At 47.4% G+C, this 24359-nt stretch overlaps 1 protein-coding gene across 4 annotated transcripts in view; it reads left to right on the forward strand.

The window, feature by feature from the left end:
• Positions 1-24359, forward strand: part of PLEKHG2 (pleckstrin homology and RhoGEF domain containing G2) — a 101230-nt gene that overhangs the window by 34029 nt on the left and 42842 nt on the right. For all 4 annotated transcript variants that reach the window (XM_081868632.1, XM_081868633.1, XM_081868630.1 and 1 more), the window contains exons 4-10: positions 1589-1689; positions 9450-9516; positions 12646-12692; positions 13713-13863; positions 18311-18442; positions 21914-22096; positions 23712-23804. In XM_081868632.1, the coding sequence (XP_081724758.1) occupies positions 1589-1689; positions 9450-9516; positions 12646-12692; positions 13713-13863; positions 18311-18442; positions 21914-22096; positions 23712-23804 (774 nt within the window). The remainder of the gene's footprint in view (positions 1-1588; positions 1690-9449; positions 9517-12645; positions 12693-13712; positions 13864-18310; positions 18443-21913; positions 22097-23711; positions 23805-24359) is intronic.

Consider the following 24359-nt stretch of genomic DNA (forward strand, 5'->3'; position numbering starts at 1 on the left):
TGCACAGAATCACAAAATGACGTCACGCAAATGTGCCGAAGCGGCGAATCACAACCCGTGCATGCACAGACGCGCCACTGTGGGTTGCGCTTTTTTCAGGTTGCAAACGGGCCTCCAGAATGGATCCCATTCGCAACCAGAGGTGACACTATATTATTATTATTATTATTATCATCATCGTCCTCTTTCTCTTCTGGGCGGCTGGTCCAAAAGCATCTTCTCCCAAACCTCTTGGCAGCCGGAGACAAACAGAGAGCGGCTGCGGCGTCTAAACATTGACTGTTTCCGTCCCTGCAGAGATGGGACGACGTGAGGGTCCCTTATGGGAAAGGACAGAGTCTTTGTGCTGAGGACACATTATTATTATTATTATTTCTTCTTCTTCTTCTTCTTCTTCTTCTTCTTCTTCTTCTTCTTCTTCTTCTTCTTCTTCCTTCTTCCTTCTTCCTTCTTCCTTCTTCCTTCTTCTTCCTTCTTCTATCCCTCGTAGCCGAGTAAGATTGTCCACCATAACACGGTTTTAACAATGAGTCCGTAAGTGACTGTGGAGGCCAATTCTGGATCCGCGCATCCTTCCACAGTGGGGACATTGGTTTCTGGGCAGGGGTTGATCCCGGTGTGGATTTGCCAAGCGTGCCTTGCTCTTGGCACGTTTCTCCCTTGCGTCCTGAGTTCGAGTGTCTTCAAAGCCCATGACACCTTTGGTCAAGGCTGTTCTCCAGCTGAAGCGCTCGCAGGCCAGGGTTTCCCAGTTGTCGGTGTTTATACTACATTTTTAAAATTTGCTTTGAGAGCATCATTAAACCTCTTTTGTTGACCACCAGCATTACACTTTCCATTTTTAAGTTCGGAATAGAGTAGTTGCTTTGGAAGACGATCCTCAGGCATCCGCACGACACGACCAGTCCAACGAAGTTGATGTTGATGAATCATTGCTTCAGCACGGGTGATCTTTGCTTCTTCCAGTACACTGGCATTAGTTTGCCTGTCTTCCCAAGTGATGTGTCAGATTTTTCGGAGACGCTGTTGATATAACAACAACAACAATTTACAGTATTATTTATACCCCGCTCATCTGCCTGGCTTTCCCCAGCTATTCTGGGCGGCTTCCAACAAAATATTTGTTATGTACTAAGTTGAATAGGATCCAGAATGCAGCAGTCTGATTGGTCCTAGAACAATAGGATCCATAATGCAGCAGTCTGATTGGTCCACAGGAGCTACCCAATCCAGGTCCAGGTGGAAGTGAATCTGCAACCTGATTGGCCTACAGGAGTATCCTGGAATTAGCCAATCACGTGGGGCCCATTGTGTAAATAATGTATATAAAGCAGAACATTTTGGGGGAATTTCTATTCCTCCTCACCACTATGAGCTGAATAAAGAGCATGAAATCCGCTCTCGACTCCGAGTAGATTTCAATATTAAAATACGGTGGTCTGTTAAACATTAAAAGCTTCCCTAAACATTAAATGCTTCCTCTGGAGATGGCGTTTGGGAGTTGTAGTTCCAAGCACCTGCTTAGCGATCGTCATGAGGGATCCCTGCCGCTGATTCCTTCTTTTCTCCATCCTCCCCTTCCCTGCAGGACTACCTGGGCTGCATCATCGACTGTGGACAGCTGCCGCTCAAACCAGAACAAGTCAGTGCCTTGTTTTGCAACATCGAAGACATCTATGAGTTCAACAGGTGAGTCAGCAGGGCTTCCTGGCACCTGGAGAAGGAAGGGAGGGTTCGGCGTCAGCAGAATAAGCTTTCCAAATGGCAGGGAATTGCCCCACCACCACCACCTGCCCCACAACTTGAAGATCTGCATCTTCCTATGTTCCTGTGACCCATTCTTATTACCATAGACCTTCCGATTTATACTATTATGTGGGGCCATTGTTGAACTTGGGTTTCAACGGATGCCCTTGGCATGTTTAGAGGGGAAATAGCTCTTGCAAAAGCTCATATGCATTTATGGAGTATGGAAATGAATTTATTTATATAATCAGGTTGAAGACATCATGCCTTATTTGTTGATCTGCCCTTTAGAGACAGTGCCCAGAGAATTTTTTTATTATTACAGTGGTACCTCGGGTTACATACGCTTCAGATTACAGACTCCCCTAACCCAGAAATAGTTAAGAAGTTTGCTTCAGGATGAAAACAGAAATCGTGCTCTGGCGGTGCGGCAGCAGCAGGAGGCCCCATTAGCTAAAGTGGTGCTTCAGGTTAAGAACAGTTTCAGGTTAAGAACGGACCTCCGGGACGAATTAAGTACTTAACCTGAGGTACCACTGTATCTCCTGTTCTTTATTGGTTCTCAGATCGATTCCACCAGTAAGCAATAGCCTTGCAGAGTAGTCCAGATACCGTGGTTCCTTGGTTCTCAAACCCTTGGCCAATTAAGAGCTACAAATTGGACATCTGGTAGCCAGATTTGCCCTGGCAGCTAAGGGGCTTCGCCTCAGTTCTGCTAATGCATTGCAATTTTAAACTTTTATGCTGTAGACTTTTATAGACTTGTTGTTGTCATTTAGTTGTGTCCAACTCTTCGTGACTCCCTGGACCAGAGCATGCCAGGCCCTCCTGTCTTCCACTGCCTCCCGCAGTTTGGTCAAACTCATGCTGGTAGCTTCGAGAACACTGTCCAGCCATCTCGTCCTCTGCTGTCCCCTTCTCCTTGTGCCCTCCATCTTTCCCAACATCAGGGTCTTTTCCAGGGAGTCTTCTCTTCTCATGAGGTGGTCAAAGTCTTGGAGCCTCAGCTTCAGGATCTGTCCTTCCAGTGAGCACTCAGGGCTGATTTCCTTCAGAATGGAGAGGTTGGATCTTCTTGCAGTCCATGGGACTCTCAAGAGTCTCCTTCAGCACCAGAATTCAAAAGCATCCATTCTTTGGCGATCAGCCTTCTTTATGGTCCAGCTCTCACTTCCATACATCACTACTGGGAAAACCAGAGCTTTAACTATACGGACCTTTGTCAGCAAGGTGATGTCTTCTTTTTAAGATGCTGTCTAGGTTTGCAGGTTTATAGACTTAATGTTGTGTGATTTTAGAGGAATGCCTTGCTTTTTGCCCTCTGTTGTTCATTGTGAAGGCCTTTGGCTATATGCAATAAAACAAATTGGGCTTCCTGGGTGGTACCAATAACCAGCTGATGGATTTATAATGGCATTTATGACACACATTTCTCCCCAGGAGCTGTTGTTTACATGTGACTAATCTTACCAATTAACTGAGCAAACGTTGCAGACCTAAGCAATCTCCGAGACCTGCAGAGTATAGGAATGTGATCTTGGGTGTGATGTTGAAAGAGAAATCTGTATTTATTGTTATGTAAAGCGGGTGGTGCTGTGGGTTAAACCACAGAGCCTAGGAGTTGCCAATCAGAAGGTCAGCGGTTCGAATCCCCACTACAGGGTGAGCTCCCGTTGCTTGGTCCCTGCTCCTGCCAACCTAGCAGTTCGAAAGCACGTCAAAGTGCAAGTAGATAAATAGGTACCACTCCAGCGGGAAGATAAATGGCATTTCCGTGCGCTGCTCTGGTTCGCCAGAAGCAGCTCAGTCATGCTGGCCACATGACCCGGAAGCTGTACGCCGGCTCCCTCGGCCAAGAAAGCGAGATGAGCGCTGCAACCCCAGAGTCGGCCACAACTGGACCTAATGGTCAGGGGTCCCTTTACCTTTTAAACCCCCCACAACAGCCCTGCAAAGTAGGATAGGCTGAGAGACAATGACTGGCGCAAGGTTACCCAGTGAGTTTTCACAGCTGAGTTGGGAAATGAGTCCTTGTCTCTCCCAGGTCGTAGTCTTGACTCTCTAAACACTGCATCGCTCCTTATTTTCATCTCACCAACATTTTTGTGTAACTTGGTACTGCTCACAATTGGAATTGTGCTCCAATAGCTCACACATTTCAGGATCTGGCTTGCGTGTGATGAGCCCTCTAACCTATTCCAGATTTGAAAGGGCCCAGTAGTAAACATGTGCAGCCTGGGAGTAATTTTGGACTCCCGGCTGTCCATGGAGGCGCAGGTCCATTCTGTGTCCAGGGCAGCTGTTTATCAGCTCCACCTGGTACGCAGGATGAGACCCTCCCTGCCCGCAGACTGCCTGGCCAGAGTGGTGCATGCTCTGGTTATCTCTCGCTTGGACTACTGCAATGCGCTCTACATGGGGCTACCTTTGAAGGTGACCCGGAAACCACAATTAATCCAGAATGCGGCAGCTAGACTGGTGACTGAGAGCGGCCGCCAGGACCACATAACACCAGTCTTGAAAGACCTACACTGGCTCCCAGTACGTTTCCGAGCACAATTCAAAGTGTTGGTGCTGACCTTGAAAGCCCTAAACGGCCTCAGCCCAGTATACCTGAAGGAGCGTCTCCACCCCCATTGTCCACCCTGGACACCGGGGTCCACTTCCGAGGGCCTTCTGGCGGTTCCCTCCCTGCGAGAAGCGAGGTTATAGGGAACCAGGCACAGGGCCTTCTCAGTGGTGGTGCCCGCCCTGTGGAACGCCTTCCCTTCAGATGTCAAAGAGATAAAGAACTATACAGCTTTTAGAAGACATCTGAAGGCAGCCCTGTTTAGGGAAAGTTTTTGATGTTTGATGTTTTATCGTGATTTTAATGTTCTGTTGGGAGCCGCCCAGAGTGGCTGGGGAAACCCAGCCAGATTTGGGAGGTGGGGGTTAGAAATAAATTATTATTATTATTATTATTATTATTATTATTATTATTATTATTATCTCATAGAACACAAGGCAATAAGGTGACAGCAATGAACTCATGCCAGTGTTATAAGCCGATAGCATCTCTCTAGTGGATCTTTAGCCGTGCAGTTCCCATTTCCCCAGATCTAAGCAAGCCAGGATCTGTGCCTCGCGCTGTGTGTGTGTGTGTTTGCAGCAATTAACATGGTCCAGAACGACGGGAGGGTTTCTCAAGGCGGAAATGCTTTTAGTCTTGGAATTTGCTGAGAAGGTAATTTGAGCCGGGCTTGTGGGTGCCGGAGAGGGGTTTGGAAGGAGGGGGGAATGTGTGTTTTGGAGGAGATGGGGAAGATGGAGGTCAGAAAAAGACGGAGCGTGTGAGTTTATGGAGATGCGTTGTCCTCAAAGGAAGGATACAGTCACTCGATCTTCCCTTTTCAAAAGAGGCGTCCCAAAGTTCTTTCACTCCGTGGACACCTTTCTGCCAAATCCCAGCCTTTAGTTGCAGCAGGGAAGTTAAATACTGAGCTTCTGGTTGTGTCTGGCCAGCGTTTTCCAGTGAATTAGTGGTGTGCCTTCTCTGGTCTGTCTCCAGCTGCCCCAGTTTACTCATTGTTTGGTCTTAGAGAGGGTTTAATTTAGGTCAGCTCCACAACCTGTTGTGAGCGCAGAGAATCTGGGACGTGTGAAGTGTGCCTCTGGGCATGCACAAAGTGTGTTTCCGTTGCAACTGGGCCACCTCCACCCGTTGGATATGGATCAGTCCCAGAACCTGTCGCATGCGCCAACACTTGGAACTGGAGCAAGTAAAGAGCGCCTCTGCGCAAGCACAAAGTGTGTTTCTTTCAGGACCAAGTAACCGCTACCAACTCCCGCACATATAGAGGCTTTATCCTTCAGATGAGTAAAGATGGAAAAGCTAAAATCTGAGACTTCTCCGTTTAGTCCAGAAGCATCTGTCAGAGCTGCAAACCCATAACTCCTTTTATGTCTCCCTTTCACCAGTCCTTTGGCTGATTAACATTTGATGTCCTTTTAAACATGTTTGTGGTTGAGAGGTTATTGCTTTTCTTCCTGTTCTTCATCTTGTTTTTATTATGTATTTTGTGTTCTCATTTGATGATTTTATGTTGCGAACCGCCCTGTGATCTTGGGACGAAGAGTGGTATACAATTATTATTATTATTATTATTATTATTATTATTATTATTAATTATGACTTGTCTGTCTATATACCCCTCTGAGGCAATAAAAGGAGCAAGCTCTTCCAGCTTGCAGAAACTTCCCCCTTGGTCCCCTGTGAGCAGTTTCTGCTCTCCCTAGGAGATTGTCTGCTCGCCACCTTGAATTTGCAGCCAGCCCTGACTCAGTTTTCCTGTGCCTAAAAATGGGCGCGTCGCCTTCCCTGTGTTCCCGGAGGACATTTGCAATGCCCTGATTCCCCCATATTGGGGGAAAAACATATTCCCCATCGGGAAAGGAAGGTTTCTGCAAACCCCAGCCGACGATGGAAGTTGAAGACACGGAAACATTGTTCCCTAACAGGGGCTCCTGGCCAGCAGCCGAGTTTTCCCCCTTTCCCCCCTTTCTCACACCATTTCCTTTCCTCTTTCCCCTTCTCTCGCTCCATCTCCTGCTGCTTTTTTGGCTTCCCCCAAAAGCTGGTCGCCTGCCAACCTCTCCGTCAACCAACCTGCTTTCCCATCTGGCTCTGTTTAAGAGCTTAAGTGGAGCCCAGTCGGGGGTACGGATGGAAGATGTGGGGGAAATTGGAAGCTCACATCACGCGGCCCCAGTTAACCCTTTAGAGGAAAGTGTGTCTCCACCCCACCTCAGCCGGTTGTGCCGAAGGTGACCGTCCTGTGACCTTGCCGCAAAAAAGGATTGATAACTCTACGTTCACGAAGCACCCACCTGTACGCTCGCCTACGCGCACAAAATGCTTTGCCTGGGGCAGGGAAGTGGTGGTCCGAAATACAGCCCTGTAAGGTAGTCCAGTACAGTGGTCCCTTGGCTCTCAAACAACTTGGAACCCAAACACTGCAAACCCGGAAGTAAGTGTTCCAGTTTGTGAACATTTTTCGGAAGCTGGTTTGAGTGCCACACTTCCGTTTTGAGGGTTATGCTGAGGTCTGTCTTATTTTTGCTATTTATTTTGCATTTTTGCGGTTCTATTTTTTTAAAAAAATTGTTGTTGTTGTTTAGTCGTTTAGTCGTTTCCGCCTCTTTGTGACCCCCTGGACCAGAGCACGCCAGGCACTCCTGTCTTCCACTGCCTCCCGCAGTTTGGTCAAATGCATGCTGGTAGATTCCAGAACACTGTCCCACCATCTCGTCCTCTGTCGTCCCCTTCTCCTTGCGCCCTCCATCTTTCCCAACATCAGGGTCTTTTCCAGGGAGTCTTCTCTTCTCATGAGGTCGCCAAAGGATTGGAGCCTCAGCTTCAGGATCTGTCCTTCCAGTGAGCACTCAGGGCTGATTTCCTTCAGAATGGAGAGGTTGGATCTTCTTGCAGTCCATGGGACTCTCAAGAGTCTCCTCCAGCACCAGAATTCAAAAGCATCAATTCTTTGGCAATCAGCCCCCCCCCCCATATATATATATATATATATAATTTAAAATAAATACATTTATGAAAAACAGACGTACATACAAATAAACAAACATACAATCAAACAAACGAATAACAGAAAAATCAAACAAACCACCACACTATAAAATATAAGAAGATTAATATAATTATCAATATATATATTGGTATTGTGGGACGCGGGTGGTGCTGTGGTCTAAATCACTGATCCTAGGACTTGCCAATCAGAAGGTCGGCGGTTCGAATCCCCGCGACGGGGTGAGCTCCTGTTGCTCGGTCCCTGCTACTGCCAACCTAGCAGTTCAAAAGCACACCAGTGCAAGTAGATATATAGATACCGTTCCAGCGGGAAGGTAAACGGCATTTCCGTGCGCTGTTCTGGTTCGCCAGAAGCGGCTCAGTCATGCTGGCTACATGACCCGGAAGCTGTACGCCGGCTCCCTCAGCCAGTAAAGCGAGATGAGCGCTGCAACCCCAGAGTCGGCCACAACTGGACCTAACGGTCAGGGGTCTTTTTACCTTTACCTATACTGGTATTGAACACAATTATAAAATTTATAGAAAAGAAATTTTAAACTGACTTCCAATTAATCTCACTGTACTTTGTCTATCCATTACTTTATACCGCACAGTTACATATTTCTCTCTTTTTTTGGTGACTGTGTGGAACCCAGTTTGGCTACTGATTGATTGATTGATTGATTGATTGTGTGACTGCAGTACCTTGTTTATCGCTTTCATTTTATGGATCCATGGTCTTGTTAGATAGCAAAATTCATGTTACATTGCTATTTTGGGGGTTGTTTTTAAAAGTCTGGAACGGATTAATCCGTTTTATCTTACTTTCTATGGGAAAGCACGCCTTGGTTCTGGAACGCTTTGGTTTTGGAACGGACTTCCGGAACGGATTGAGTTTGAGAGCCAGGATGGTGGACGTGCCCCAAGGTAAAAGACTTCTGGAAAAGGATTTATAATGAATTGAAAAAAGTGTTGAAAAACACATTTATTAAGAAACCAGAAGCCTTTTTACTTGGTATAGTGGGGGGTGAAATCCCCAAAAAGGATGTTACCTTTTTTCTGTATGCCACAACAGCTGTGAGAATATTGCTAGCGAAGAATTGGAAGAAACAAGATTTACCAACTATCGAAGAAGGGCAGATGAAGATGATGGACTATATGGAACTTGCCGAACTGACCGGGAGACTCCGAGACCAGAGAGAAGAGACGGTGGAAGAAGACTGGGAGAAGTTTAAGGAATATTTGAAAAAATATGTTAATATTTAAATCTTAGAATAGCTTTGGAAGTGGATATAGGCTGCAAGGTTAGAAGTTGAAGATAGTGTATTTTAAAATAGTATTATTTGTAAGTGATAAAATGAGAATTTATCTTAAGTGTGATAAAACAAAAAAGATGGTTAGAAACTATGATATATGTAAACTGCTAAAGATGAAGTAAAATGAAAATCAGATAGGTGAGACTTGGGGAAGCCAACTTAATGTTTAGAAAAATAAGGATATGACAAGAATTTGTTTGTATTGTTTGTTTTTCTGTTTGTGTTCTTTATTTGTGTTATAAAATGAATAAAAAAAATTGAAAAAGAAAAAAAGAGTTTGAGAGCCAAGGTACCACTGTATTGGCACAGCCCAGTATTGTTCGACGGGCAGGGCAGAAAACGTCGTGAGAAGCCTTATTTATGCTTATTTATCTTTTCTCTAAACAAAACAAATTCCTTCCAGTAGCACCTTAAAGACCAACTAAGTCAGTTCTTGGTATGAGCTTTCGTGTGCATGCACACTTCTTCAGATACACTGAAACAGAAGTTTCCAGACCCTTCTATATAGTGAGAAGGTGGGGAGGGGTATTACTCAGAAGGGTGGTGGGAATGGGTGATTGGCAGATAGCTGTGATGAGCCTGTTGACGACTCTTAACGACTGCAATAGGTCTTACAGGAAAAAGCAAGGGGTGAAAAGGTGAAAAATGGCTTTGTCATGTATAATGAGATAAGAATCCAAGGTCTTTGTTCAGACCAGGTTTCTCCATGGTTTTGAGTTTGGTGATAAGTTGTAATTCAGCAGCTTCTCTTTCCAGTCTATTTCTGAATTACAACACGGCTACCTATCTGTAACTGGAACTATGTTTTCTCTGTCTTTGAGCAGCGAACTACTGGAAGACATGGAGCGAAACACCAGCGCTGAGGCTGTCGCAGAGTGCTTTGTTCAAAGGGTAAGGGTCTCGCTGCTTTCTGCTCACAACTTCTTCGCTCTGCGATTCCTTTGGAACGAGCTGAGCTCTTAACAGCGTCCGGGCTGCCCTTAGCTGTGTTCGCAAAAGCGTCCAAAAAGCCTCAACCTCTCGAGAATGTCATAGCGAGACCAAGTGTTCCAAAAGGACTGGAGCAAACGTATATTTGAAAGACAACTGTAAGCAATTTGACATCATTTGAAGATCTGTAAGATGAAATTGCTACCCATTCAGGTTGAGTAATCAAATGTTTTAGGTAATGGTATAACAAGGATAGGAAACGAAGCGAAATGTGAAGATGTAAAGTTTAATTTTGTAAGCCGTCAGACGGGAGGGAGAGAAGTCGTTAGGCTCAGTCAGGCCGAAGAGATAAAATAAGAGGGTACGATGTTACGTAATGTGATTATATGTAAAACCAATGAAAAACATTTATTAAAAAAAAACACAGAATGCCGTAGAATCGTAGAATCGTGGCGCTAGGAAGGACATCCAAAGGTCATCTAGATCAACCCCCCCTTGCAACGCTCTCTCATTGCGAGAAGTGAGGTTACAGGGAATCAGGCAGGGCCTTCTCAGTAGTGGCACCCGCCCTGTGGAACACCCTCCCATCAGATGTCAAGGAAATAAGCAGCTACCTTATCTTTAAAAGACATCTGAAGGCAGCCCTGCTTAGGAAAGTTTTTAATATTTAATGCTATATTCTTTTTAACACTCGATTGGGAGCTGCCCAGAGTGGCTGGGGAAACTCAGCCAGGTGGGCGGGGTATAAATAAATTATTATTATTATTATTATTATTATTATTATTATTATTATTATTGCCGAGGTAGTAAATCCTAGCCAGGTTGTTAATTGGGACTAACTATGGAGAGTAATCGGGACGCGGGTGGCGTTGTGGGTTAAACCACAGAGCCTAGGACTTGCCGATCAGAAGGTTGGCAGTTCGAATCCCCGCGATGGGGTGAGCTCCCATTGCTCAGTCCCTGCTCCTGCCAACCTAGCAGTTCAAAAGCACGTCAAAGTGCAAGTAGATAAATAGGTGCCGCTCTGGAGGGAAGGTAAACGGCGTTTCCGTGTGCTGCTCTGGTTCGCCAGAAGCGGCTTAGTCATGCTGGCCACATGAGCTGTACGCCGGCTCCCTCGGCCAATAAAGCGAGATGAGCGCCGCAACTCCAGAGTCGGCCACGACTGGACCTAATGGTCAGGGGTCCCTTTACCTTTATGGAGAGTAATGGTTCCCCAAAATTTCAAGATCCAGTTAGCTCCTGCAGACTAGTGCTGTTTTTAACCCGTAAGGCCCTTAAATTCAACTCAGCTAGCTGGGCAGGGTATAAATGATAAAATTCTAATTATTAATTAATATTATTAAATGCTCTAGAGCCAGGAATACTGAAGGACCAACATCTGGCGAGGGCTGCTAACTTAAGACTGCTCCATATGATTGATTTATTGAGCACGGATCCTGATTTGCTTGCACGGAGCTTATGCTGAGGGGCAATGTCTACTCTTTACTGAGCCTTTGTTCTCATTTTCTCCCCAAGCATCTGTACGTCTTCCCATCAGCCGATCCTTGTCCTATACCCTTTAGTTCAATTCCCTGTCACTTTCCTAACAGCAAAATTCTGCTGTTGTTTTTGAAGTGGATTTAATGCCCACGAGCACTTTAATCCACTGCGGACTGCCTCGCCAGAGTGGTGCATGCTCTGGTTATCTCCTGTTTGGACTACTGCAATGCGCTCTACGTGGGGCTACCTTTGAAGGTGACCCAGAAACTACAACTAATCCAGAATGCGGCAGCTAGACTGGTGACTGGGGGCGGCCGCCAGGACCATATAACAACGGTATTGAAAGACCTACATTGGTTCCCAGTACGTTTCCGAGCACAGTTCAAAGTGTTGGTGCTGACCTTGAAAGCTCTAAACGGCCTCAGCCCAGTATCCCTGAAGGAGCGTCTCCTCCCCCATCATTCTGCCCGGACACTGAGGTCCCGCGCCGTAGGCCTTCTGGCGGTTCCCTCCCTGCGAGAAGCCAAGTTACAGGGAACCAGGCAGAGGGCCTTCTCAGTGGTGGCACCCGCCCTGTGGAACGCCCTCCCACCAGATGTCAAAGAGAAAAACAACTACCAGACTTTTAGAAGACATCTTAAGGCAGCCCTGTTTAGGGAAGCTTTTAATATTTGATGTATTACAGTATTTTAATATTTTTTTGGAAGCCGCCCAGAGTGGCTGGGGAAGCCCAGCCAGATGGGCGGGGTATAAATGGCATCAAACAGGGATTAGACAAAATGGAGGAGAAGGGGGGAGTCAAAGTGAGGACTGTCAAGTAAAAAAAAACCCTTTCTGGGGAGTCAACAAATTCATGGCGGTCAAGACTAGATGGAGGGCACAAGGAGAAGGGGACGACAGAGGACAAGATGGTTGGACAGTGTTCTCGAAGCTACCAGCATGAGTCTGACCAAACTGCGGGAGGCAGTGGAAGACAGGAGTGCCTGGCGTGCTCTGGTCCAGGGGGGCACGAAGAGGCGGACACAACTAAACGACTAAACAAAGCCATGAAGTAACTTTACTGAGATCAATCTGCTTCTTCTGCTTCTTCTTTATATATAGAAATATATTGATTGCACTGTTCTTCCTATTGATTTTTAAAAATTATTAGTATTGATGGTCCAGCTGGTTTTGACTTCGGCTGGCATTTGACAGTATCACAATTGGATTTGTAAGCTATTTTGTGGGCTTTGTAGTGTGGAGGTGGTGGGGAAACCTTTTAAAGCAAATAAATAGTAGTGTTTTCCAGCCAAGAGCTGAGCATTCCAGCCCAGGACAGTCAGAAAATTGCATCTCATATCCTCTGTGGTCTCACACCATTATAAATGGCTTTTCGGTTTGGCCTTTGCTCTTTAATTCAAGAGCATAGGAGCTGGCTTGTTGAAGCTGGCCCTCTCCCGGAGCTCAGATTCTGTTCAGGAAAAGGTTGCAGAGTGTATTGGAAAGAGGCAGAGAGTCCCTAGAGCCCAAGTGTTCAGTAAGGTTATAGCGCCGCCTGCTGGCTGTTAAAAAAGTAACAAGCCTTATGCACCTCAGTGCACACTAACGTGGTTCAATTAACTCTTGCAGAGTGAAGAGTTTGATATCTACACCTTGTACTGCATGAACTACCCCAAGTAAGTAAACCTCTCTTTCTCAGATCACTCTCACTCCGCTGAATTTGCTGCTTCTCGTTCATCTTATATTCTACTGCCCGTTTCCATTCCTTATTGACCAGCTTTTTTCATTAGTATGGACCATATCTACAGGACCTCCTCTCCTGGTCTGCCTCACAGAGGACCTTAAGGTCCATGAACAATCATAGTTTAGAAGTCCCGGGCCCTAAGGAAGTCAGACTATCTTCCACCAGGGCCAGGGCCTTCTCAGTGGTGGCTCCCACCTGGTGGAATGCTCTGTCCCAGGAGACCAGGGCCCTGCAGGATTTAACCTCCTTCTGCCAGGCCTGTGAGACAGAGCTATTCCACCAGGCCTTTAATTTGAATTCAGCCGCCTGATCTTCTATTCCCCTTCCTTTTATGAAGCTCACCCGCTCTGAGACCCCACAGCTAATTCTCCCCTGGGCTCCTCGCTGGCCCAAGTAGGACCAATTCAGCCAGCTAGCCCTGGGGATTATCGAATTGATTTTTGAATTTTATTGTCATTCATGTTTTTATACTGTATTTTATGCTGCTTTTATAATTGTTTTAAATTGGTTGTTAGCTGCCCTGAGCCCGGTTTTTGAACCGGGAAGGGCGGGGTATAAATAAAAATATTTTATTATTATTATTATTATATTATAAGCTGCATAGGCAGGGACGGGTGAATTTCTCGTATTCTCAGAAATATCACCTTCCAACCTGCTCATGCTCAATGCCACGCCACAATGGGCTGCAGCAGCTCTGCGCCTTTGAAATGTCCAGGGGCAGTTTTTTCTTCCCTGCTGAGGACTAGAAAGTTTGGCGAAAGCTGTTGAAAGTCAAGATGACTTCCGCTCAGCAAAATCCTAGGTCGGTCCAAGGAAACAGCCTTCCTTTGACGCCCTCTTCCCTTTCTGCCAACTTGTCCCTTTCCTTCCCGACCCCTCAGAGTTGTTTGTTTTTATTATTGTTGTTCTTAAAAGAAAACAATCACACGCCCCATCTCTCGCCCTCCCATAGCTCGGTCTCGGTGCTGAGGGAATGCATGGACAATGACGCCCTGGCCAAGTTCTTCCGCGAGAGGCAAGCCACCCTCTCGCATTCGCTGCCCCTGGAGACGTACCTCTTGAAGCCCGTCCAACGGATCCTGAAATACCATTTGCTGCTGCAGGTCAGGAATGGGCCCTGGCGGGCTTATTGAGGGTCTGGGCAGACTGGGGAAATGCGAGGGGGAGGAAGGCTGCGCAGGTTTGGAAATGGCTCTTTAGAGCACATTCCCACCAGACGTTTAAAGCACTAGGGTGCCATGGATGACCCACAAAGAATTCTGGGAGTTGCAGTTTGTTGAGGACGCTGTTAAGAGATTCCCCCCGTTCCCCTCCCAGGCAGGGCTACGTTTCCCAGAGTTTCCTGCGAAGAGGGATCAACTCTGGGAATCAAAGCTCCTGGACTCTTGTGCTATGATCGCAGCTTTGCATAAGACAATAAGAAGAAACCTCGGGCTAATGGTCTGTTTAGTCCAGCACCTTGTTGTCACAGTGTCAATCAAATACCTTCATTGGCATCACAGTATAAAACTGGAATGATTAAAAAGACAAGGACGAAGCTGTCAGGGGTTATAAGCTCACACTATGGTCGTGTGCATTTGGATATTATTCTACACCCTGTCTTTTCCCCGAAAGGATAGTTCGTTGGGAACCCTTTCGAGTAAAATTGTGGCTAAAAAGGAAGCAGTAATATCTTTGTCAGGACGCGGGTGTGGGTTAAACCACAGAGCCTAGGTCTTGCCAATCAGAAGGGTCAGCGGTTCGAATCCCCGCGACGGGGTGAGCTCCCGTTGCTCGGTCCCTGCTCCTGCCAACCTAGCAGTTCGAAAGCACGTCAAAGTGCAAGTAGATAAATAGGTCCCGCTCTGGAGGGAAGGTAAACGGCGTTTCCGTGTGCTGCTCTGGTTCGCCAGAAGCGGCTTACTCCTGTTGGCCACATGACCCGGAAGCTGTACGCCGGCTCCCTCGGCCAGTAAAGCGAGATGAGCACTCCAACCCCAGAGTTGGCCACGACTGGACCTAATGGTCAAGAGTCCCCTTAACCTTTAATATCTCTGTCCTGATCTGCCAGGAGAAACCTTATTTGGCTTCTTCTTGGGGGTTGTGGGCCAGAGGTCCAACATTTTGCTCGGCATCAGTTGACGAGGTCTGCTGTGTAAAGGGCAGTCTTGTCACAGTGGCCAACCAAATGCCTGCAGGGAGACCTGTAAGCAGGATTCGAATACAAGAGGAACACTGGCCCCTCCTGGGGCTTCCAGCAGCTGGTGTTTGGGCGCATCGCGGCCTCTGACCGTGGAGGCCGATCACAGCTGTTGTGGCTAGTTTCAGAGCGTTTGGCCCAGCAAGCAAGTCTCTCTGTCATGGACCGGTTGGACTCTGAGGAATGGTGGCAGGAATCAGCTGGGGAACCCGCAAGGGGAAAAGGCTCAGAGCCCAGGGACAACGCGGAGCGGTCAGAGGGAGAAGGCTGGGAAGAGAAGATGCCGGATGCTGAAGGGGCAACAGGGCGTAGTGAGCAGGGAGATTCTGTGTCAGAGAGGAGCAGAACTGGAAGCAGGAAAAGAGAAAAGCCAAGTGGCCGAAATGAAATCCCCTGTGTTGCAAAAACAGAAAACTCTGAGACTACACCGGCGCTCCTCCTTTTGTTCTTCTCACTTCACACCTCTCCTGAACCTGGGAGACCAGGACGGAGGGGAGCTTTGGGCAGCAGGCTCCTTCACTGGCCTGTCTCATTTCCGGCACTTTGAACAACCACAAGCAACATGCGGTTAATCATGATCTAACAAAAAATGTATAACATCCTATTGCTTCACAGCTTTTTTGTTGCTGATCAGCTTTTTACACTGTTAAGGGATTGCTGATCTATTTCTATTTGAAGTACCTGTAGGGACAACTTATTTGCTGGCGAAGAATTGCCATTGAAACAGTTCGTTATCTGGAAAAACGATTCTACGTTCGGAGCACCTATCGCCAGACTTTCGCAGCATTTTGACTGTTGAAAGACAATTTGCCTTCATTTCAGTTTTCTTTGATGCTGACACGCTTTCTAATTCTGTTCATGGAACATTGATTTGACTCTTATCATTTGTGACTTTATGCAAGGGTTACATACTTTCTGCTTATGAAGTGTGAAACAATATAATGTTATAATTTTTTTCCTAGATCGTTATTAGCCATGTGTTGCTTGTGGTTGTTCAAAGTGGCAGAAATGAGTCAGGCCAGTGAAGGAGCCTGCTGCAAAAATCTCCCCCCCGCCCTGGTCTCCCAGGACCAGGAGAGGTGTGAAGTGAGAAGAACAAAAGGAGGAGCGTCGGCGTAGTCTCAGATTGCTTGGGAAACTCCCTGCAGAGGAAGGGACACAGCTGGCTGTGGTGAGGTGGGGACCTTCAGTCTCCACAACTGGGACAAGACGTACCAAGAAGAGTCATTAGGCCCGGCAATCCGGTGCAGACCTTGTTTCTTCTAAGAAATGAGGTTTTTGCGATTTATTGGAAGAAGCGGACCATTTGGATCCCTTCCAGTCGGGATTCAGGCCTCATCATGGGACTGAAACTGCCTTGGTCGTGCTGGTTGATGATCTCCGGCCAGCTAGGGACAAAGGTGAGAGCTGTTTCCTAGTTCTGCTGGATCTCTCAGCGGCTTTTGACACCATCGACCATAACATCCTTCTGGACCGTCTAGAGGGGCTGGGAGCTGGGGGCACTGTCATACAGTGGTTACGCTCCTTCCTCCTGGGCCGTGTCCAGAAAGTGTGTGGAGGTGTTCAGACCCCTGGGCTCTCACTTGTGGGGTGCCTCAGGGTTCTGTCCAGAAAGTGTGTGTGGGGGGGGTGTTCAGACCCCTGGGCTTGAGGAGATTTCACCCCTCCCATATCCAAGAATCTCCTGACGAGTCTGCTGATTCTCCAGAGAGGAGGAGCAGTGTTCTGCTTTCTACTTATTCAGCTCCAGCACCAAGTCAGTCAGTCAGTCAGTCAGTCAGTCAGTGTGTCGGAGAGAGAGAGAGAGAGAGACTGAGTGTTAGAGATTGTGTGCAGAGATAAGGTTGCTGCTAAGAGCAGCTGCAGACACTCAGTGCAGCATTCATTTATGCTTAGACCTATTTAGCTCTGTATATAGTTTTGTATTATAGTTGTAGTTATAGAATAAAAGAACATATTCTACAGAGCTGCTCTCCGAGTCGTTTATACACTGCTAGACTCTGCTATACTCTGCTGTGCGACGACTGTATTGTGGAAGTGAATCCGGTGCTCACAACTCTAAGCTGTGAGTCCACAGCACTTTGACCTGTTCCTCTGCAGAAGGTGGTCTCTGGAAGTGCTACCCAGCTCGCCTAGCCCAGTCGGGGTTGAAGTGCATGAGTCGAGTTGGTGACACTGGCTCAAGGGCGATGCTGACAGGGCTCTCACTTGTGGGGTGCCTCAGGGTTCTGTCCAGAAAGTCTGTGTGTGGGCGTGTTCAGACCCCTGGGTTCTCACTTGTGGGGTGCCTCAGGGTTCTGTCCTCTCCCCCATGCTTTTCAACATCTACATGCAGCCGCTGGGAGAGATCATCAGGGGGTTTGGGCTGGGTGTTCATCAGTATGCAGATGATATCCAGCTCTACCTCTCTTTCAAATCAGAACCAGTGAAGGCGGTGAAGGTCCTGTGTGAGTGTCTGGAGGCAGTTGGAGGTTGGATGGCGGCTAACAGATTGAGGTTGAATCCTGACAAGTCAGAAGGACTCTTTTGGGGGGACAGGAGGTGGGCGGGTGTGGAGGACTAACTGGTCCTGAATGGGGTAACTATGCCCCTGAAGGACCAGGTGCGCAGCCTGGGAGTCATTTTGGACTCACAGCTGTCCATAGAGGCACAGGTAAATTCTGTGTCCAGGGCAGCATTTCATCAGCTCCGCCTGGTACGCAGGATGAGACCCTCCCTGCCCGCAGACTGTCTGGCCAGAGTGGTGCATGCTCTGGTTATCTCTCGCTTGGACTACTGCAATGAACTCTATGTGGGGCTACCTTTGAAGGTGACCCGGAAACTACAACTAATCCAGAATGCGGCAGCTAGACTGGTGACTGGGAGCGGCCGCATAACTGGTCTTGAAAGACCTACATTGGCTCCCAGGACGTTTCCGAGCACAATTCAAAGTGTTGGTGCTGACCTTTAAAGCCCTAAATGGCCTCGGGTCCTATATACATGTATACCTGTATACTCCCATCGTTCTGCCCGGACTCTGAGGTCCAGCGCCGAGGGCCTCCTGGCGGTTCCCTCGCTGCGAGAAGCCAAGTTACAGGGAACCAGGCAGAGGGCCTTCTTGGTAGTGGCACCCACCCTGTGGAACACCCTTCCACTAGATGTCAAAGAGAAAAATAACTACCAAACTTTTAGAACATGTCTAAAGGCAGCCCTGTTTAGGGAAGCTTTTAGTGTTAAAAGGTTATTGTATTTTAGTGTTTCGTTGGAAGCCGCCCAGAGTGGCTGGGGAAACCTAGCCAGATGGGTGGGGTATAAATAATAAATTATTATTATTGCCGGTTCGCTCCTGACCACCTCCGTCACGCAACGCAGACTCTGCCTTCCCTTCCCAGGAACTGGCAAAGCATTACGACAAGAGCAGTCCCGGCTACGACGCCGTGGAAGAGGCGAGCATCACCATGACGGCTGTGGCTTGGTACATCAACGACATGAAGCGCAAGCAGGAACACGCCACCCGGCTGCAGGTATTAAAAAGGGGGAAACTCAAGAGCTGATCGTGCCGAGGGGCACACCGGAATTATTTGAGAACTAATGGTCCTCAAGAGGGGACCGGCCAGATGTTTGCTTCTCTGGGTGCTACGGCAGAGAAGATCCTTCAGCAGGTACTTGCCTCCGTTACAGCAACCTGAACATGTCGGAGGAAATAACCCATTATACATTGCTGAAAATGCATATGACACATTGCATTATATGAAAGTTTTTAATGTTTGATGTTTTATTATGTTTTGATATACAGTCGTACCTCTGCTTACGTATCCCTCTGGATACGTAAACTTCGGGTTGCAAACGCTCAGTGGATTTGTAACTGGCTGACTGACGGAACCCAAAGGGTGCTCATCAATGGTTCCTCTTCATCCTGGAGAAGAGTGACTAGTGGGGTGCCACAGGGTTCTGTCTTGGGCCCGGTCTTATTCAACATCTTTATCAACGACTTGGATGATGGACTCAAGGGCATCCTGATCAAATTTGCAGATGACACCAAACTGGGAGGGGTGGCTAACACCCCAGAGGACAGGATCACACTTCAAAACGACCTTGACAGATTAGAGAACTGGGCCAAAACAAACAAGATGAATTTTAACAGGGAGAAATGTAAAGTATTGCACTTGGGCAAAAAAATGAGAGGCACAAATACAAGATGGGTGACACCTGGCTTGAGAGCAGTTCATGTGAAAAGGATCTAGGAGTCTTGGTTGACCACAAACTTGACATGAGCCAACAGTGTGACGCGGCAGCTAAAAAAGCCAATGCAATTCTGGGCTGCATCAATAGGAGTATAGCATCTAGATCAAGGGAAGTAATAGTGCCACTGTATTCTGCTCTGGTCAGACCTCACCTGGAGTACTGTGTCCAGTTCTGGGCACCACAGTTCAAGAAGGACACGGACAAACTGGAACGTGTCCAGAGGAGGGCAACCAAAATGGTCCAAGGCCTGGAAACGATGCCTTATGAGGAACGGCTAAGGGAGCTGGGCATGTTTAGCCTGGAGAAGAGGAGGTTAAGGGGTGATATGATAGCCATGTTCAAATATATAAAAGGATGTCACATAGAGGAGGGAGAAAGGTTGTTTTCTGCTGCTCCAGAGAAGCGGACACGGAGCAATGGCTCCAAACTACAAGAAAGAAGATTCCACCTAAACATTAGGAAGAACTTCCTGACAGTAAGAGCTGTTTGACAGTGGAATTTGCTGCCAAGGAGTGTGGTGGAGTCTCCTTCTTTGGAGGTCTTTAAGCAGAGGCTTGACAACCATATGTCAGGAGTGCTCTGATGGTGTTTCCTGCTTGGCAGGGGGTTGGACTCGATGGCCCTTGGGGTCTCTTCCAACTCTAGGATTCTATGATTCTATGATTCTATAAACGCAGCAAACCCGGAAGTGTATATTCCAGTTACAAAGTTTTCGGGATCGGCCGGGCCTCTGGAACGGATCCCGTTCATAACTGGAGGTACCAGTGTATGCTGTAAGCCACCCAGAGTGGCTGGGGAAACCCAGCCAGTTGGGTATAAATAATAAAATTTATTATTATTATTATTATTATTATTATTATTATTATTATTATTATTATCATCATCATCATCATTATCATTATCATTATCATTATCATCAAATCAGGCCAGTCCCCTTCCCCTTGGAGCTTATGAAACCTCCCAGACTATCTACCGATTCAGTATTTGTTTGCAGGAACTTTTGCACCATGATTAGACTTTGTCCCTCCCTTAATTGATCATTTGGTCTGATTCATTTGCACAGACAATGAGCAATCATCCTGATTTGCCTATGAGCTCTTGACGCATCTTGCCATTGAGCATTCATTGACACACACGCACACCCTACTTTATTTGTATGCCGCCCTCCCCGGCCAGAGCCGGGCTCAGAGCAGCTAACATCATATAAATACGGTAATACAATATGCATAAAAATAAGCAATCAATCGATTAAAATGCGCCCCAAAATTAATTCAGATAAATTAAAAATAAAGTTGAAACTGAACAAATGATAATCCTCAGGTTAAAATTGAAAGCAGTTAATACTTGCCAGGACCAACTGTTTCCACTGATATTATAAGGACCTGTGTGCAGGCTAGAAGAAGAAGAGAAGAAGAGTTTGGATTTGATATCCCGCCTTTCACTCCCCTTCAGGAGTCTCAAAGCGGCTCACAACCTCCTTTCCCTTCCTCCCCCACAACAAACACTCTGTGGGGTGAGTGGGGCTGAGAGACTTCAGAGAAGTGGGACTGGCCCAAGGTCACCCAGCAGCTGCAGGTGGAGGAGCGGGGAAGCGAACCCGGTTCACCAGATTATGAGTCTACCACTCTTAACCACTACACCACACTGGCCTCTTTAATGCTTGTTCTTATACAGAAATAAAAGAATCAGACTGAACCCCGACCAAAGGCCTGGTGGAACAGCTCCGTCTTGCAGGCCCTGTGGAAGGATGTCAAATCCCGCAGGGCCCTGGTCTCTTGTGACAGAGTGTTCCACCAGCCCGGGGCCATGACTGAAAAGGCCCTGCCTCTGGTCGAGGCCAGTCTAATCTTCCTGGGGCCCAGAATCTTGAGGGTGTTATTATTTGCAGACCGTAAGGCATTGCTTTTTGAATGTGTGCTGGGGCACCAGAGCGTTTTAAACCCACTTTAATTTTGCAAGCAAGCCCAAAGTCCCAGAATTCACCTGAAACCCTCCTGCAAAATAGGGGCATCCAATGTCGCGCAGTACTGCATTCAACCAGTAGGCAAACTCAAAACCGCCTCGATTTCTAAATAGGCCATACTCTTAAGAGGTCCTGCTCTGAGGACCTTCTGGCGGTTCCCTCGCTGCGAGAAGCCAAGTTACAGGGAACCAGGCAGAGGGCCTTCTTGGTAGTGGCGCCCTCCCTTTGGAACGCCCTCCCACCAAATGTCAAAGTGAACAACAACTACCAGACTTTTAGAAGACATCTGAAGGCAGCCCTTCTTAGGGAAGTGTTATGTACTGAAGTTCTCACCCTGGGCCAGCAGAGGGATACTGTAGATAGTTTTCACTCAGGTCCACATATGCAAATAAGGGATCGAAAGTGACGTTCAGTGGTTGGATAGTTACAGAAAGTGGCTACTGTTGCGTTGTAGTGGAGCTCTATATAAGCCGGCTGGCTGAACCCTTCAGTTCAGTTCAGTTCTGGCCTGTGAATAAACAAGAGCCGTTTGAAGAATCGCTGTGTCGTCTGATATGTTCACCCACAACTTAACAGGAAGCTTTTTAATGTTTAATAGGTCATTGTATTTTAGTGTTCTGTTGGAAGCCGCCCAGAGTGGCTAGGGAAGCCCAGCCAGATGGGTGGGGTATAAATAATAAATTATTGTTATTATTATTAAGTTGCGGCTAGTAACTCTTTCCTCTTCGGGAGCTGAGCGCTGTCTCCTTGTTTTCCCTCCCTCCCCATTCCTCTGTCCTTTTCCTAGGAGATCCAGAGGCAGCTGGTTGGCTGGACAGGCCCAGAGTTGGGGGCTTTTGGGGAGCTGGTCCTGGAGGGGCAGTTCCGGGTGCCGCGGGCACGCAAGGAGAGGGTCTTCTTCCTCCTCAGCAAGGTGGTCCTGATTGCCAAGCGCCGTGGAGAAGCCTTCGTCTACAAGAGCCACATCTTTGTAAGAGGGGCTGGGGGAGGGTGTGGGGATGAAGAATGAGGGGCCCAAATTTTGGGGGCATGTAAAGTCACAGAAGGGGGACGTGGGTGGCGCTGAGGGTTAAACCACAGAGCCTCTTGGGCTTGCCGATTGGAAGGTCGGCGGTTCGAATCCCGCGACGGGGTGAGCTCCCGTTGCTCGGTCCCTGCTCCTGCCAACCTAGCAGTTCAAAAGAACATCAAAGTGCAAGTAGATAAATAGGTACCACTCCGGCGGGAAGGTAAACGGCGTTTCCATGTGCTGCTCTGGTTCGCCAGAAGCGGCTTAGTCATGCTGGTCACATGACCCGGAAGCTGTACGCCGGCTCCCTCGGCCAGTAAAGCGAGATGAGCGCCGCAACCCCAGAGTCGGCCACAACTGGATCTAATGATCAGGGGTCCCTTTACCACTTTAAGCTACTGAAGGCCTTTTCTATGTCCAGTTGTCCTATGTCCCTGTTTTTTGTGTTGAATATACAGTTATACCTCAGGTTAAAAATGCTTCGGATTAAATCTTTTCAGGTTGCATACTGTGGTGACCCAGAAGTACCGGATAGGGTTACTTCTGGGTTTCACCGCTCGCGCAGACGCTCAAAATGATGTCACATGCATATGCAGAAGCGGCGAATTGTGACCCGCGCAGACGCGGGTTGCGTTCTGCTCAGGTTGCAAACGGGGCTCCGGAACGGATCCCGTTCGCAACGACAGGTACCACTGTATGCTATATGGTAATTGATGGACCTAATCATTATCTCAAGACATTTGCGTATGTTGCCCTGCAGCCAGTCCATGCAGAATGTGGGCACCCTATACAGTGGTGCCCCGCAAGACGAATGCCTCGCAAGACGGAAAACTCGCTAGACGAAAGAGTTTTCCGTTTTGGAGGTGCTTCACAAAACGAATTTCCTATGGGCTTGCTTCGCAAGACGAAACTGTCTTGAGAGTTCCTGCGGGGGTTTTTTCCTCCCCCCCCCCTTTTGCTAAGCCGTTAAGCCGCTTATCCGCGAAGCCGCTAAAAGCCGCTAAGCCGCTAATAGCGCTAATCCGCTAAGCTGTCAATGGGCTTGCTTCGCAAGACAAAAAAACCGCTATACGAAGAGCCTCACGGAACGGATTAATTTCGTCTTGCGAGGCACCACTGTATATAGAAAGGAGCAAATTAGTGATATTTTAGGGAGCAGGCGAGCAGGCGGGGCCCATGACTTACATCACAGGAGCCTACAAAACACTGTTGCTGTAGGTAGGTTTTATTTTATTTGTTTTTTATCTTATATTTTGGAAATGTACATCCAGGGGTTTTTTCCTTTAATTTTTTGGGAGCCCCCAAGGGAGTGGGGCCCTAAGCTAGAGCTTGTTTAGTTTATACGCAAATCAGGCACTGTTTATTCCCCTCCATGCTTCAGGCAGAGTCTCTGCCTGTTGATTCATTTTTAATCTCAGAGCTCAGTCCTGGAAGAGCATTTGTTCTGAAGGCAGCGAGGGCACTTCCAAAAGAGCGTCCTTGCTGCTCTTGAAACGTTGTTGCTGTCTTCATGCCAAACGGTTGGGTGAGATGGCGCCGTTTCCATTCCGTTTTTCTTCTTTTCCCGCCTCTACAGTGCTGCAACTTGGCCCTGCAGGAGAACACAAAGGACCCCATGAGCTTCAAAATCTCCGACCTCTCCATCCCAAAACAGCAGCACGTGGTACAGGTGAGCTCCGGGGGTATGTGTGTGGGGGTGTGTTCAAAGTCGAGCCGAGCTGGAAGGCAAAATGAAAGCACAAAAAATGCCCCCAAACATTGCGCAGGGCTTTGCGGATTTCAAAACTGTGTTAGTGCCGCACACCAGGTGCATCATGGGGAGTTCTCGGCATCCTTTTATACACCTGAGATACCCAGCTGTGGAAGATGCACCCAAAATATCAATAACAAAGAAACCAGAGACATATCTTCTTGGATTGATAGATGAAGAGATACCACGGGGGAAGAAAAGAATTTTTCTGTATGCAAGTACAGTTGATAGAATAGTGATTGCCGCTAGGTGGTAGTCACAAACTATACGAACAAAGGAGGAACGGATTTGTAAACTAAATGAATATTTAATTCTGGCAAAGTTAACTGCTATAAATAAGAAATCAGTCAAATCAAAAAATTTAAAAAGGAGCGGAAATGTTTTGATGAGCATATGGCAAAATATTGCTCAGAAAAAGATAACACTAATATGCCAAGATTAAAATGTGAAGTACTTGGTGGAAGGAAAATTAGT

Source organism: Podarcis erhardii (genome assembly GCF_964252035.2).
Source record: "Podarcis erhardii genome assembly, chromosome: 7".
Classification (NCBI taxonomy): domain Eukaryota; kingdom Metazoa; phylum Chordata; class Lepidosauria; order Squamata; family Lacertidae; genus Podarcis; species Podarcis erhardii.